The sequence below is a fragment of the Hyalella azteca genome, unplaced genomic scaffold (assembly GCF_000764305.2).
Source record: "Hyalella azteca isolate HAZT.00-mixed unplaced genomic scaffold, Hazt_2.0.2 contig15111, whole genome shotgun sequence".
Classification (NCBI taxonomy): domain Eukaryota; kingdom Metazoa; phylum Arthropoda; class Malacostraca; order Amphipoda; family Hyalellidae; genus Hyalella; species Hyalella azteca.
Genome location: NW_025944974.1, coordinates 12,106 through 27,568, shown reverse-complemented (window position 1 = coordinate 27,568; position 15,463 = coordinate 12,106). Strand labels below are relative to the sequence as shown.

The following is a 15,463-nucleotide window of genomic DNA, read 5'->3' as shown; positions in this document are numbered from 1 at the left end:
TCATTAATTGTTTATAATCATCCAAATTAAGTCTCAACTTTGAATTTTACAAACAACCGAAAAAATGTTCGCGTTCAGTTAAAATTCTTAGTTAGCTCTGCTTCTGAAACCCTTTGATAATAGACAGAACAACAATAAATCAAGGTACTTCGATCGTTTAGTGAAGTTATCAAAATTTTCTGCGATCGACTACCACTACACTACCACCACAGGAAACGGTACTCGGCCCAATCCTTTTTCTCATTCACATCGACGACATAGATGTGGCAGTAAACCACGCCACTGCATCGTCATTCGCGGACGACACCAGGTCACTAATGACCATAACGGACAGGAAAGACTGCGAGAGGTTGCAAGACCTCGCTGCAATATATGACTGGGCCCAAGAGAACAACATGCAGTTCAACGGGACCAAGATTGAGGTCTTGAGATACAGAGGTAGTGGAAGAGCTGGAATGGAGCACCGCTACCTAGCACCTGACAAATCGGAAATCGAAGAGAAGTGACTTGTTCTCGATCTAGGAGTGCTGATAAGTACTCTGGTCAATTTTAGTGATCACATAAAGGCAATAACCACAAGAGGTAGGCGACAGATGGGGTGGACCTGGTGGACGTTCAGAACTAGAGAAGCAGAACCATTGATCACACTCTCTTGAGCCCTTGTAATACCAATTCTTGAATACTGCTGCCAGCTCTGGATCCCGTTCACACTCGGCGCATTGCGGCAACTGGAAGGTGTCCAGCGAATCTTCACTTCCAGGATCAGAGGGATGGAAGAGTTGAAGTACTGGGAGAGGTTAAGGCCCCTGGGTCTGAACTCACTGCAGAGGAGACGGGAGATGTATGTCATTCTGTACACATGGAACATGATAACCGGAATGGAGCCAAACTTCGAGAGCGAGACCTTCAGGATTGATACACATCACAACAAGAGAAGGGGAGACAGTGCAAGATCCCCCCACTACGTAACAGATCTGCACTCATATTTCAATCCCTGCGGGAAGGATCACTTTCCGTGGCAGGGCCGAGGCTGTTTAACCTCGGGCACCTCGATCGTCTCTATCACCTCGAGGCATCGCGATGCACCGGCGCCCGAGTGTGGGAGTGGATTAACGTCCTAAAAAGGGATCTAAGAGAGGAAGAGTTCACCCTGGGCACCTTCAAGAGACGACTGAACGTGTTCCTGGGCACAATCCCAGATCGACCTCACCTGGAACACTACCAGCTGCGAGAAGCAAGCAACAGCATCGTGCATCAGGTGGCCCAAATGAGGGCGGATGAACGATAATCAGAGGCGGCGATCCATCATGGCCTGGGACTGCTACGTCCGAATCAAATAACGAGGATACCCAAGATACCAAACAACCATAACGCTCCACCAGGTACTGCTGCGTACCACAAATAATACATGTTTGCTCCTAATTTGTAGCATTAAAAGCTACAATTGAGTACTTCATTTCAGTGCATAGCACAAATTATGAATTTATATTAGAAATCAGATATTGGACATATATAATCAAAATAATTGGTCAACTAATCGAAATTAACTGTGGTCCACTGACACAATAAATGTGGCGAAGGCAACAGCTGAAAATCTTTGCCAGATTATTTTTGTGAGGTTCTAATCACTGATGTAATGTATATACTGCTAAACTAATCACTGATGTAGGCCGAACTAATCACTAACAACTGTACAAAACTTTAGCGTGACCTCCCTTTTCAGCGGAAGGAAAGAGTTAATTAAACTTATATTGAATAATGTAAAGAAAACCATTCACTTGAACTAAATTTATTGAATAGAATTTGTGTCGAGTAAACACAAAAAATGGAATAAAGACGATAGGCGCGAGCTGCTGCCCGGTGGAAGTCCTCTGAATCGGGAGCAGGAGCTTCACCTGGCTAGTGTAAACCAGCCAGGTGACACAGAGAAACTGACATCCTGTCACAATAAATGCCAACTGATTTAATGAAACGAAAGCCAAAAGAAAACTTGGAACAAGCTGAATGTTAGGGTTCTAAATATTAAATGCTTAAATTTACGAACTTAGCAGCTATACTCTAGAAATTTAAGTTAAAATCTTAGAATAAGAGATTTATACAACAAATTTGGCTCTCTAAGGTATAGAAAATATATTCAGTTGGAAGACAAGACGGGTTTTATTATATGGGTTGAGAGTAGTGAAAGGGAAACGGTTATCCATAATGGAAACCGGCCGGGGCTACAAGTTGCCACAACACCCTGAGCTTAAGTGACGGACAACCAACCTGCAGCATCCGGTCCTCTCCTCAGCTCTCGCAGAGACCCGTCCTTCGTAAGAAGACGAGCTGATGCCGAAGTCCCCAGGTCATCCCAACACCTCGAGGCCGCCACCTCAGACGAGACGCACGCTGAAAGTCTCACTCCATCACGTAGACGTCGAGGACAATGCGCATAGGTGTGGCGTAGCTGGCAGTCATAAGAATTCTTGTCTGCTGGGCTGTTTCTAAACCTGACTAGAGGTTTGAGTTTAGCTTCTATTTTCAAAGGTGGATTTGAAGAAATGAGGAAGGTTGCCGACACTACAGCAAGAAATGTTGGGAAACTGTAGCCGGCCAAATAAACTTACAACTAACTCAGACCCAAACAATAAACGTCCAACTAGAAATATCTTAGTCAAGATAATTTTATACAACAACTAATGAATACTACCAAACTAATCACTGATGTAAGGTATATACTACCAAACTAATCACTTATGAAATGTAAATACTGCCAAACTAATCACTGATGTAATGTATATACTACCAAACTAATTACTGATGTCATGTATATACTACCAAACTAATCACTGATGTAAGGTATATACTACCAAACTAATCACTGATGTAAGGTATATACTACCAAACTAATCACTGATGTAAGTATATACTACCAAACTAATCACTGATGTAAGGTATATACTACCAAACTAATCACTGATGTAAGGTATATACTACCAAACTAATCACTGATGTAATGTATATACTACCATACTAATCACTGATGTAATGTATATACTACCAAACTAATCACTGATATAATGTATATACTACCAAACTAATCACTGATGTAAGGTATATACTACCAAACTAAAAATCAATCATGAACCCGAAAATGATAGCATACCGTTAGAGGGACGCGGACAACAGTTTGAAAAATCGTGGTTTGAGAAAAAAGCTTGGTTTCAGTAAAATGAAGAATGCCAACATACATATATTCCACCACTGAGAGTATTGCCGAAAATTTTCCTTAATTAAATTACTTAAATTTAATTACCATTAAATTACCCTTTAATGATTTGTTGATTATGGGTCGCTACGCTACATTCTACATCACCTAATGCGACATATTTAACAAAAAAGTTAATTTTTACTTAAAAATGCTAAGCAATACTCATGCCTCAGAAAAATCTGATTAATAATTCTAATGGTGAAGCCTAATTTTTTTCACTCTCTCTCCAATTAGTATGTTGAAAGTCCCTTCGATACAATCACTATGAATTTTCAAGTCCTTCGATCCAACCTGTAAAAACGAGGGTTAGATGAAGATAAGTTTACTCATAGTCGATTTTTGTCAAATAGCGCGCAGCTATCTTCAAGATATTTTCTTTAACAAAGCCATCAACCGCACATTGATCGCGGATGAGAAAACAAGAAATCTGACTAACGGGACATTTTCAATCTTAATCCAAAAATCGACTCCTTTTAGTAAGATTTGAGAGCTTTATCATGAGCTATTCGATTTAATTATAAATGCAAATAATATTATTTAATTGTTTTGCCATGATTGAGTTGCATAAAACTATAATATCCTTATTGAAGCAAGGAGCGAGATTCATGCATCACTCATAATTATAATGAAAAAGTATTGGACCTTCAGCATGCAAATTAATTGTTCGACGACAGAAGTCACATGATTTATGATTGTTTTTGAGACGTCGATATGGGAGGGCTCTTAAGGTCAATGAGCGAGATAAGACCAAGATATGGAGGCGCCCACTAGGAGTCTGTAGGTATAAAAGCGGGCACACTCCACAGTAGCGTCGTGTTCAGCTGGAGTTCCAATCGACATGAAGCTGGTACTTGCCGTCCTCTGCCTCGCCGTTGGCGCTAGCGCCTGGCCTCAGTGGCTCAGCGACTCTCCGCGTAAGTCTCCACTTCTTAACTTGAGTCTTACTCGCATCATGAAGATAGATACATTTCATCTAAAGAAGTTTGTGGTTGGAGAAATTCTAAGATTACATTACAAGCAATTAGTGCATGTTCCATTCTTTAACATTGGCATTATTTCGGCAAAATTATTTTTGTGACCCCTTTGCCCCCCTTCGTGCATATTTACGTTAAAACTGTATATTGCCATTTAGTTCACTTGGATTTTATGTCGAAATTGATCATGATTTTTTGATACGAAGAAACCGTTTCTTGTCATTTAAAAGTATACAATAGCCTTAATTCGCCTGACAGTTATATTGACAATTACTTTCATTATTCAATCTTCAAACTGCGTTAACAATTAGCAATGGAAATGCCAGAAATGTGTAAACATTCGAGCCGGCCATGCATCCAAACTCAAAGCCTTCATCGTTATAGCTAGACAAACTTCGAAAAATTTCTAGACGCTTTAGAGTAGAAGTGAATCGTTGTAAAGCCAAATATGAACATAGTAATCTAAGGCAGAATGAAACTTTTTCTGGAAATTGCTTGCTTCACTTATTAAATTTCCATTGCTTTGTTCCGGAATGACCAATAACCAAACTAAAGTGATTTTAATTCATAGTTGTATGATTTATTGTTCGATGGGGTGGACACTTGGTAAAACTTGACCTCTATATACAATAATAGGTTCCTTTTTCACATTCCGTAAATTTACGCCAATGATACCCTTGGAATTGCATTCGTCTAACTGATTATTTGAGTGTCAATTTGCCCCTTTCAAATAAAAACATTTTTATTTTGATAGTTATCTAAACTAAAATAATTTTATTTAGGCCTCGCCATCATCTGCTTGGCATAATTTTACAAATCGCTCATAAACTCAGGCAAATACTGATTTGACTATCACACACATGGGGATCAGGTGAGTGAAATGGTTTGAAAACTTTTATAAAACTTGTCGTTTGTGTAGGCCACGAGATAATGCTCAGATTATTCAAATTTTAATAACTCGAAAACTATCATTTTAGCAAAATTACTGTTGTTAAGTTGTTTCTGTGAGTCGACATCGACTAAATTAATTATTGAGACCATTTTTTCAAACGAGCTTGCAATTAAGCAGAACACCGTTTTTCACTGACGTTATACCATTACTTTGCAGCTGATTTGGCTCACCGACAGCAGACCGTCAATCGTCTGCTGTACCGTTCTACGGAGCCACTTCGATTCGATGAGCTGGAAGCCGCTGCTGCCAACTTCCATCCCGATGCTGACACCTCGCTTTATAAGGATGATGGCGTTGCAGTCAAACGGCTCCTGAAGGAACTGGAAGATCACCGCCTGCTCGAGAAGCACCACTGGTTTTCGCTCTTCAACACCCGTCAGCGAGAGGAAGCCCTCATGCTCTTCGATGTTCTAATGAACAGCAAGACCTGGGAGACCGCGGTCAATAATGCTGCCTACTTCCGCGAACGTGTCAACGAGGGAGAATTCGTTTACGCTCTGTACGCGGCAGTGATTCACTCCAGTCTTGGAGAAGGCATTGTCTTGCCACCTTTGTATGAGGTCACCCCCCATTTGTTCACCAACTCTGAAGTGATCCAAAAGGCTTACACTGCTAAGATGACGCAGACCCCAGGTAAATTCCGCATGGAATTCACAGGAAGCAAGAAGAACTCTGAGCAGCGTGTTGCCTACTTCGGTGAGGATATTGGCATGAACGTTCACCACGTCACCTGGCATTTGGATTTCCCCTTCTGGTGGAACGATGCTTACGGTTACCATCTTGATCGCAAGGGCGAACTCTTCTTCTGGGCTCATCATCAGTTGACGGTCCGTTTTGATGCTGAGCGTCTTTCCAACAACCTTGATGTTGTTGACGAACTGTACTGGGACAGGCCCATCAAGGAGGGTTTCGCACCCCACACAACGTACAGGTACGGCGGTGAGTTCCCAACTCGTCCTGACAACGCAAGATTCGAAGATGTCGACGGTATCGTCCGCGTCCGTGACATGATCATCCACGAGAGCCGCATCCGCGATGCCATTGCACAGGGGTACATCACTGCTGCCGACGGAACCAAGATCGACATCAGGAACTCTGAGGGCATCGACCATCTCGGTGATATTATTGAATCATCTCTCTACAGCCCCAACGCCCAGTACTACGGTGCCCTCCATAATTCTGCCCACGTCATCTTGGGTCGTCAAGCGGATCCTCACGGCAAATTCAACCTCCCTCCTAGTGTCATGGAACACTTCGAAACAGCTACTCGCGATCCTGCCTTCTTCAGGCTGCACAAGTACATGGACAACATCTTCAAGGAGCACAAGGACTCACTTCCTCCCTACACTGCGGGGGAAATTGGATTCCCTGGAGTTCACCTGACAAGCGTTGGTGTCGAAGGAAAATTGGAAACTTACTTTGAAGATTTTGAATTTGATTTGAAAATGGCTGTTGATTCAAGTGAATCTGTCAACGAGGTTGATGTGTCCGCGACCGTGTCTCGCCTCAACCATAACGACTTCACCTACAAGTTTGAGATCAAAAGCGACTCCGAAGAGCACGCTGTTGTGCGTGTCTTCCTGTGCCCTCGTCGTGACAGCAACGGAATTATCTTCACTTTCGAAGAAGGTCGCTGGCATTGCATTGAAATGGACAAGTTCTGGACAAAACGTAAGTTACTTAAGTAATTACACCGCTCTTCAAATGTAAACTTGTACTAATATGTTAGATTGCCTTGAGATTGGGATTGTGTCTTGTGATATTCATAAGAAAGTTGCAAATAACATGATTTGAATAGTACAAAAATGAATCTGCATCTTTTTTATAGCTAATTGAATGTAACGCTTCTCTCATCAGTGTCTGCCGGAGCCAATGTCATCAAGCGCAAATCAACTGACTCCTCTGTTACTGTACCTGACGTGCCAAGCTTCAGCACGTTGATTGCCGAAGCCGACAAAGCCGTTGCCGGCAGCTCAGACTTTGACTTCGCTCGATATACTAGATCATGCGGAATCCCTAACAGGATGCTTCTGCCGAAAGGTTCTGCAACAGGCATGGAATTCGCGTTGGTGGTTTCTGTTACCAATGGTGAATCAGATGAACAGCACGATGCTCTTGAGGATGCTACCACCCAGAGCCACACTCTGTGCGGCATCCACGGTGAGAAGTACCCCGACCACCAGCCCATGGGCTTCCCTCTCGACCGCCGCATTCCTGATGAGCGCGTCTTCCTATCCTCGGACAACAACGCCTACACCATTGTGAAAATTTACTTCAAGGGAGAACATTGAATCATTACTTTCTTAACTGAAAGTAAACATGAGTCAATGAAATCCCGTTCATCTTTCCAGTTCCTTGAATAAATATTATGCTGCCATTCAGTACTTTCATTTCGCTGACGCTGTTAGAAGGCCGTCAAAAGCTCTTGGCTACTACAAGACTTTCTTGAAACCTTGTGTCAAACTATGGAGCAACTTATTTAGCCCAAAATAATTTTTAAAGTTTATCAAAGAAAGAAATGAACAAATATGTGGATAACATGAAGAAATTTAATTTTGGAGATAATTTACAAAACTCTGATAAAGATAAACCAAATGAGAGATCGTCTAGCTTAGTGCTTATTATGAACACTTTTTACTTTACTAAGTTTTATATATCCGTTTGATACATACGTAGAATTCCGAATTTACCTGGGGTCAATAATCGAGTTAAGTAAAATAATCCTGAATTGTTTGCACACTTAATTAATTATCCTAGGTTGCCACGTGTCAACGCAGAACACATGTTCGCGTTTTAACTAGATCAGAAATGACCGGCGCCAATAGAGATCATTGTTGAAGCGGCTTCAAGTGTGGCGGAACGTTTGTATACATTTCAGTCTATTTTCCTGATACTCATGCAACCGAAAACATTTTCCAATTGTCAAGGAGGCTCAGCGAATCCTTTCGTCCATCTTCAACCAGCATAGCCGCTCACAGCAAAATTACCAAAAACATTGCATAAATGAGGCGCGTCCAATCAGGTCTCGATTAAAATCATAGACACGATGGCATTTTCCGTCTCAGGAAAACTCTGACAAAAAGTAAAAAATTTCAGGGCAGCATTAGAACAAAATGAAGGAAGATCCCGAAAAAGTAAGTGGGACATACAATAAAACTGGAGGCAAACCAGATCTTTACTCTATCGAAGTCATTCAGACCAGCGATTGCTACCATTGTATATGTCTGTTTTCATTTGTAAAGTGAAGCACGGAGACATACACTAATGCAGTGACGACATTGCATCGTCAGCGCGTACAAATGCTGTAATAATTTCTAGATTTGCGAGAGATTACGAAGACAATTTATTCGGGTTTCGTTTACTTGAACCGACCTGGTCAACTTCAATATTTATCCGTCGAAAACTCTGTAAAACTCTCTATCCTGAATTATGTTTAATGAATTTCCTCATAATTTCATGCCAGTTTCGTGTAACCCACCTTTGAAAACAACCACCCTTGAAAAATTATCATTTTGCTCACACCTCACTGAAGGATTTTCAAAAATTTCTACGAGATTGATTCACCTCAGTTGAACCACAAAAAGCTATTCTCAACTAACCGTTTTAGAAATTACCCTTTACGAACAAGCAAACTATGCTCCTACAGACCACATAAATCAAGAATCTGTACGTTGAATCCAGGTGCTGTAACTTATGTCAGATACAATAAAGTGATTCAAAGAATTCAGTGTAAATTTTATTCATAAGCAATTCAATTAAATTGAAATAATACCGACAAACATGTTTCACAGTTCAGTATCAACGATTCAACTCCAATATTGGACATAAAAGAATATCCGAGAATGATTCATGAGTTTTCAAATGTTACAGGAAGCGTGATGCTTTACGAATTGAATTGTCAATGAATGTTAATTACGGGTACTTTTATATTATTATATGTTAAACAAAGCATTTTCAGCAGGTGATAAAACTTGAAGCTCAAAATTCCCGATCAATAGCCATAAATAACAAAATAAAGACACACTAATAGACATTGGAGTTTAAGGATTTTCTCTTAATTAATGTTCCATTTTAGTTTCTTTAATGAGCATCTTCACAAAGTGTTCCAATGAAAATTGTAACCAGGCAAAACCCAAAAACCCAGCATTCTTCATTTGAAGATTCCAGAAAATGAACCAGTCCCACAGTGAAGAAAACTACGAAAGCAAATTTTTTCTGGTGAAACATTATTGGGTCATCAGACAGGCAATTTTTCGTTTCTTGTTTCGTATGATATTTATTGGGCCAGTTCTACTGAATTGCATCTTCCTCAATCTTTGCCAAGCACACCACGAGCAGTATGATTCAATATACTTTGAATCCTTCCATAGTCGTTCGTTATAATCATTTAGGATTCGTCACGACTTTTTGATGACTAAATAAAATATATGATAATTGTTGTTCAAGATACCATTGCTGAAGGGGAAGCTATCTCAGAGGATATAAAAGAATGCACTTGTCCGTGAGTTTGTAATCAAGATATCGGTTTTGATATGTTGAAGTATTCCTGCTTGATGTTATCAATCAGTAAGTAAAACCAGCGACGTAACCACTGGACAGGAGTAGCATGCGGCTATAAAAGATAGGATTCACGCATGCAAGTTTGTTAAGAGCTGAAGTCAGATCTCGAAATGAAGCTGGGACTTCCCGCCCTCTGCCTCACCGTCACTATCGCTGGCGTCTGGCCCCAGCGGTCTGACGATCCTCACGGTTTGTTTAAATTTGATGACGAGTGAAGGTCGCACGTAGGGCCCGATGACAACGGTTCACTGTATTTTCAATATCCTTTTTTCCTAAATAAGTTCTCAAAATCATTATTCTGAATACGGAAAAGCGTTGAAAATCCCTATTACGTTAAGTTCAGACGATTTATTAGCAGGAATTTTATTTCTAAAATTGTAGTATAGTTCACTTGTATCCTGCCAGTCAACAAAGACACCTTTAATCGACTACTACATGCATGAAACATTCAAACAATATTGTCACTCAAAACCTGGTGAGTCATAATTCGATGAGAACATTATTAGGAATGTAGATAGCAACATATGTCGACCAGAATTGGAGTCAATGATGGGAAATAACGGTTATATTTCACAACGGTCCGTTGAAAATTATTGAATATAGTACTGAGGCCCCGAGGTCGCTAAATCATTTTACATGTCATATTACAAGAATTACCCGGTAGTACAATTTGATTTTGTAATTGCATATTAAAATGATAAACTGAAAGTGAATATATGTATTCTTGTATGCACGCAATGGATCTATCCCATAATGTTATCGTCTCAATCACGAATTATTAATGTAGTTCCACAACAGTACTCGATAATGAATTTAAAAGGCAAATTATTGTTCTGAATTTCGCTTTTATTATTGTGATCGTTTGATAATATTTTTTGTCTTTTCGTTGCCGGCAGTGAGGTTGGCAGAAAAACAACAGACGCTAAACCGTCTTTTGTACAAATCCACCGAGCCACTCATGTTCGCTGAGCTCAGCGCAGTCGCCGCTAACTTCATTCCCGATGCTGATATCTCCTTATACAAAGATGATGGCGCTGCTGTCACACGGCTCATGAAAGAACTGAAAGAAGCACCACTGGTTCTCCCTCTCCATCCCTCGCCAGCGTGAAGAAGCGCTCATGATTTTTGATGTCTTCATGAACTGTAGAACATGGGATACGGCGGTCAACAACGCGGCTTACTTCCGAGAACGAGTCAATGAAGGGGAGTTTATGTATGCCATTTATGCAACAGTGATTCACTCCGAACTGTGGGATGGTCTTGTCTTACCTCCACTTTATGAAGTCACCCCTCATATGTTCACCAATTCCGATGTGATTGCTCGCGCCTACGTTGCTCAGATGATTCAAACACCTGGCAAGTTCCGAAAAGAATTCAATAGCCGTCAGAAGAACCCAGAACAACGCGTTGCCTACTTTACCGAGGATATCGGCATGAACTTTCACCACTTCATCTGGCATTTGCACTTCCCCTTCTGGTGGAACGATGCTTACGGTCACCATCTTGACCGCAAAGGTGAATTCTTTTTCTGGAGCCATCACCAGCTTATCGCCCGTTATGATGCCGAACGCCTGTCGAATAACCTGGAATGTGTCAACGAACTTCACTGGGACAGGCCCATCAAAGAAGGTTTCTGCCCACACATGACTTACAGGTACGGCACTGAGTTCCCTTCACGTTCCGATAACGTGAATTTTGAAGATGTTGCAGGAGTTGCTCGTGTTCGAGATATGATCATTCATGAGGCCCGAATCCGCAATGCCATTTGCCTTGGGTATATCACCGCCGCCAATGGATCCAGAATAGACATAAAAAACAACGAGGGCATTGTTCATCTTGGAAACATTCTCGAATCATCTCATTACAGCCTTAACGATCAATTCTATGGAGCGCTCCACAATAGAGCTCACGTCATCTTGGGTCGAACACCTGATCCTAATGGGAAATTCAATCTCATTCCGAGTGTCATGGAGCACCACCAAATTGCCATTCGCGATCCTGCCTTTTTCAGGCTGCACAAGTACATAGATAACATCTTCAAAGAGCACAAGGACTCCCTTCCTCCCTACACTGCGGAGGAAATTGGATTCCCTGGAGTTCACCTGACAAGCGTTGGTGTCGAAGGAAAATTGGAAACTAACTTCGAAGATTTCGAGTTTGATCTGAAGATGGCGGTTGATTCTAGCGAATCCGTCAATGAAGTTAATGTGTCTTCGATTGTGCCTCGCCTCAACCATAACGACTTCACCTACAAGTTTGAGATCAACAGCGACGTCGCTAAGCACGCAGTTGTGCGAGTGTTCCTGTGCCCTCGCCGCGACAGCAATGGAATCATTTTCACTTTAGAAGAAGGCCGCTGGAACTGCATTGAGATGGACAAATTCTGGACAAAACGTAAGTCTGTAAATGAATTAAATATTTATATATTTATTTATCGCCTTATATGAACATGATGTGTTGGGGTGTTGCACAAATCTATATACAAAAGAGATAATGAGGCCTGCGAAAAAATCGAGACCCGGGAATGAAATATAATTTTAACAAATCATACCATTTATAGTTTGCCTTCCTCAGCAGGCAAAAAATAACAAAATTTGTATACATTATAGGCCAACATTGTCTAGCTTCATTTTGATTTTGCTGACGAAGTATTTTTAGAAAAGACAGTTTATGAATGAAACACCCATAATAATGAGCGAAATTAATTATGGTAGGGGGTCCCTATTTTGGAATTTGGGGATTGACTGATTCCATATTGACTGATTTTATGTTTCTCTAATCAGTGTCTATTGGAGCCAACGACATCAAACGCAAGTCTTCAGACTCCTCCGTCACAGTACCTGACGTGCCAAGCTTCCAAACTCTGATTACCGAAGCTGACAAGGCCGTTGCCGGCAGCTCTGACTTTGACTTCGCGCATTACGCCAGGTCATGCGGAATCCCCAACAGGATGCTCCTGCCCAAGGGTTCCGAGAACGGAATGGAATTTGCCTTGGTTGTTTCAGTTACCGATGGTGAATCAGATGAACAGCACGATGCTCTTGAGGATGCTACCACAGAGAGCCACACCCAGTGCGGTATCCACGGTGAGAAGTACCCCGACCACCAGCCCATGGGCTTCCCTCTGGACCGCCGCATTCCTGATGAGCGCGTCTTCCTGTCCTCGGACAACAACGCCTACACCATCGTCAAGGTCTACCACAAGGGAGATCATGGAGAGCATGGAGACCATGGAGAGCATCATTAGACCAGTATTTTCTATGAAAAAAAAATCGAGGAAAATACTTGATAAATGAATTGGTTCTCGTGAATGTTTGTTTTTGAATAAAGATTGCGCATTACCCAATGGTTTCAGTCCTCAGCTTCATTTTGAGTAAAACAAATTGACGCCGTCATTGCCATTTTGGAAACGCCTAAATCAATTTATTGAGAAATACTTGGAAATGTCATTAGGCTCTGGATATGTACGTTCACCTAAGGTACGTTCTATACTAACACGCACGTTCGCTAAATTTAATCCAACGAAAAACTCTTCCTGCTAACGTGAAACCAAGTTGTTCGAATTCGTAAACAATTTCCAGAAAAAACTGCAACTAGCACACAATAATATAGTTTTGGATCTCCTAGAAGCAGGGACAACAAATTACATATCAAAGTTATTCATTATGATTTGTTTCGATAATAACCCCCAAACAGTCCATTTACACATTCCTAAATATTCGGTATTTATTGACCGCCTCGTGAAATAGTTTTTCCTGATCAAAGTTTTTCTTTGACCAGCACACAGGTGCGCTGTAGTCAAGAGCGTTGACTAGCCAGTCTGTCAGTAGCATCCGACCACAGTTAACCGATAAAGCAATCGTGAAGGTAAAATTCTTCTATCGATATCAGCATTGTATGGTTTATAATTTGATTGCTCGTATCTCAATTATATATTATCTATAGTTGTGATGTGAGAAAATTTCATGACAACAGTATAATAACACGTACTTTTAAACAAACTCATGGAATTCTTGACTGTTTTCTTCATGATGTCCATGTTAGTACGATTTTATGAAAGGACGACAGCAACAACAGGTATTTACGAGTACAATAGTTGAGTGATGGTGTCAGCGTTGATTAGGACAAACCTAGCCAGTGTCCGTTTCTAGACGTCGCGAAATTATTGCAGCATATTTATTATTACAGCCTTTCGTTTACGAGGCTTTGAATTCGCAACTCACAGCTTCAACTTTGCAGCTCCTAACCCCCCGGCCACCATGGTATTCGCATAGTACTTATACGAAAGAAAGACCGATTGCCACTCAATGTATGATACATTGATACTCAACTACCTGCATGCAGGTACTGATATTAACACATGTTGAAGAAAAGACCATCATATATAGCATTTATAGAGAACTGAATGCCATAGTGAACTGGACAATCTTAAAGATAGTTCGATTGTTGATACCCTATTCTGTGTGCGCTAGAGGTAAGCAAGTCCCGACTTTACACTTTAGTTCATATTTTTCTCCATAGTCGGGCACGCTAGAGGGCAAAGTAGCAAATGAAGTTAGTTGTCTAAAGCAATAGCGCCGTAGGTACACAGCCACCGCTCAAGTTAATCTTTTGTCCAGAGATGTGCAATGTGCAAAATGTGCAATCCCAGCGTGGTCCTTCCTCAAAACTTACCCCGACTCACTACCCACACAAATCTAACCTCATTGGCTTCAATTAAGTAGAGAAGAGCCTCCCGCCTCCACTCAAGAAGAGACAGAGCATGTAAGGGGTAAGAGATTGTCATTGGCTGCAGTAAGGTGGAGACGAGACAGAGCGAGTAAGGGGTAAGAGATTGTTATTGGCTGCAGTAAGGTGGAGACGAGACAGAGCAAGTAAGGGGTAAGAGATTGTTATTGGCTGCAGTAAGGTAGAAATGAGGCAGAGCGAGTAAGGGGTCAGAGACTGTCATCGACTGCAGTAAAGTGGAGACGAGACAGAGCAAGGAAGTGGTCAGAGACTGTCATTGTCTGCAGTAAGGTTGTGACTAGACAGCAAGTAAGAGGTCAGAGACTGTCATTGGCTGCAGTAAGGTAGAAATAAGTCAAAGCAAGTGAGGGGTCAGAGACTGTCATTGGCTGCAGTAAGGTAGAAATGAGTCAGAGCAAGTGAGGGGTCAGAGACTGTCATTGGCTGCAGTAAGGTAGAAATGAGATAGAGCAAGTAAGGGGCCAGAGACTGTCATTGGCTGCAGTAAGGTAGAAATGAGTCAGAGCAAGTAAGGGGCCAGAGACTGTCATTGGCTGCAGTAAGGTAGAAATGAGTCAGAGCAAGTAAGGGGCCAGAGACTGTCATTGGCTGCAGTAAGGTAGAAATGAGACAGAGCAAGTGAGGGGTCAGAGATTGTCATTGGCTGCTGCAAAAGAAGAATTCGAGGTAAGTTTATGGCCAGTGGAAATTTCAACTGATAATCTGTAGATTTAAATTATGCAAAATCGAAATACTTTCATGAAAATTATTCTCATAGTGATCATGCTTGAACTTTCAATCATATCAACCCACAAATTTCTTTGTATTGTCTGGCCAAATACATGAAAATGTAGTTGATTAGGCCAATAGAAATGTGAAGTTCAATGTGTGTTAACGTTGGCTGCACGTTGAATTCTACCGAGATGACAATTGATATTGAAAATTATATCCACTACCAATCCAGTTTTTCTGACAGGTTGTCAGTGCTGCAACTGTTGC

General features: G+C 41.3%; 1 protein-coding gene and 1 pseudogene across 1 annotated transcript; both read left to right on the top strand.

The window, feature by feature from the left end:
• Positions 1-4,063: 4,063 nt before the first annotated feature.
• On the top strand, positions 4,064-7,553 carry LOC108679682 (hemocyanin-like). The gene is made up of 3 exons (XM_018168377.2): positions 4,064-4,164; positions 5,333-6,847; positions 7,034-7,553. Exons 1-3 carry the CDS (start codon positions 4,089-4,091, stop codon positions 7,465-7,467), a joined length of 2,025 nt encoding a protein of 674 aa, XP_018023866.1. The 5' UTR covers positions 4,064-4,088; the 3' UTR covers positions 7,468-7,553.
• Positions 7,554-9,841: 2,288 nt separating this feature from the next.
• On the top strand, positions 9,842-13,077 carry LOC108679681 (annotated as a pseudogene).
• The last annotated feature ends 2,386 nt before the right edge of the window (positions 13,078-15,463 follow it).

Excerpts from the sequence above, each read along its gene's own strand:
- LOC108679682 (XM_018168377.2), top strand. The coding sequence starts at position 4,089 with ATGAAGCTGGTACTTGCCGTCCTCTGCCTCGCCGTTGGCGCTAGCGCC. Across the intron at positions 4,165-5,332 it reads GTGGCTCAGCGACTCTCCGC|CTGATTTGGCTCACCGACAG; the intron begins GTAAGTCTCCAC and ends ATTACTTTGCAG. Across the intron at positions 6,848-7,033 it reads GGACAAGTTCTGGACAAAAC|TGTCTGCCGGAGCCAATGTC; the intron begins GTAAGTTACTTA and ends TTCTCTCATCAG.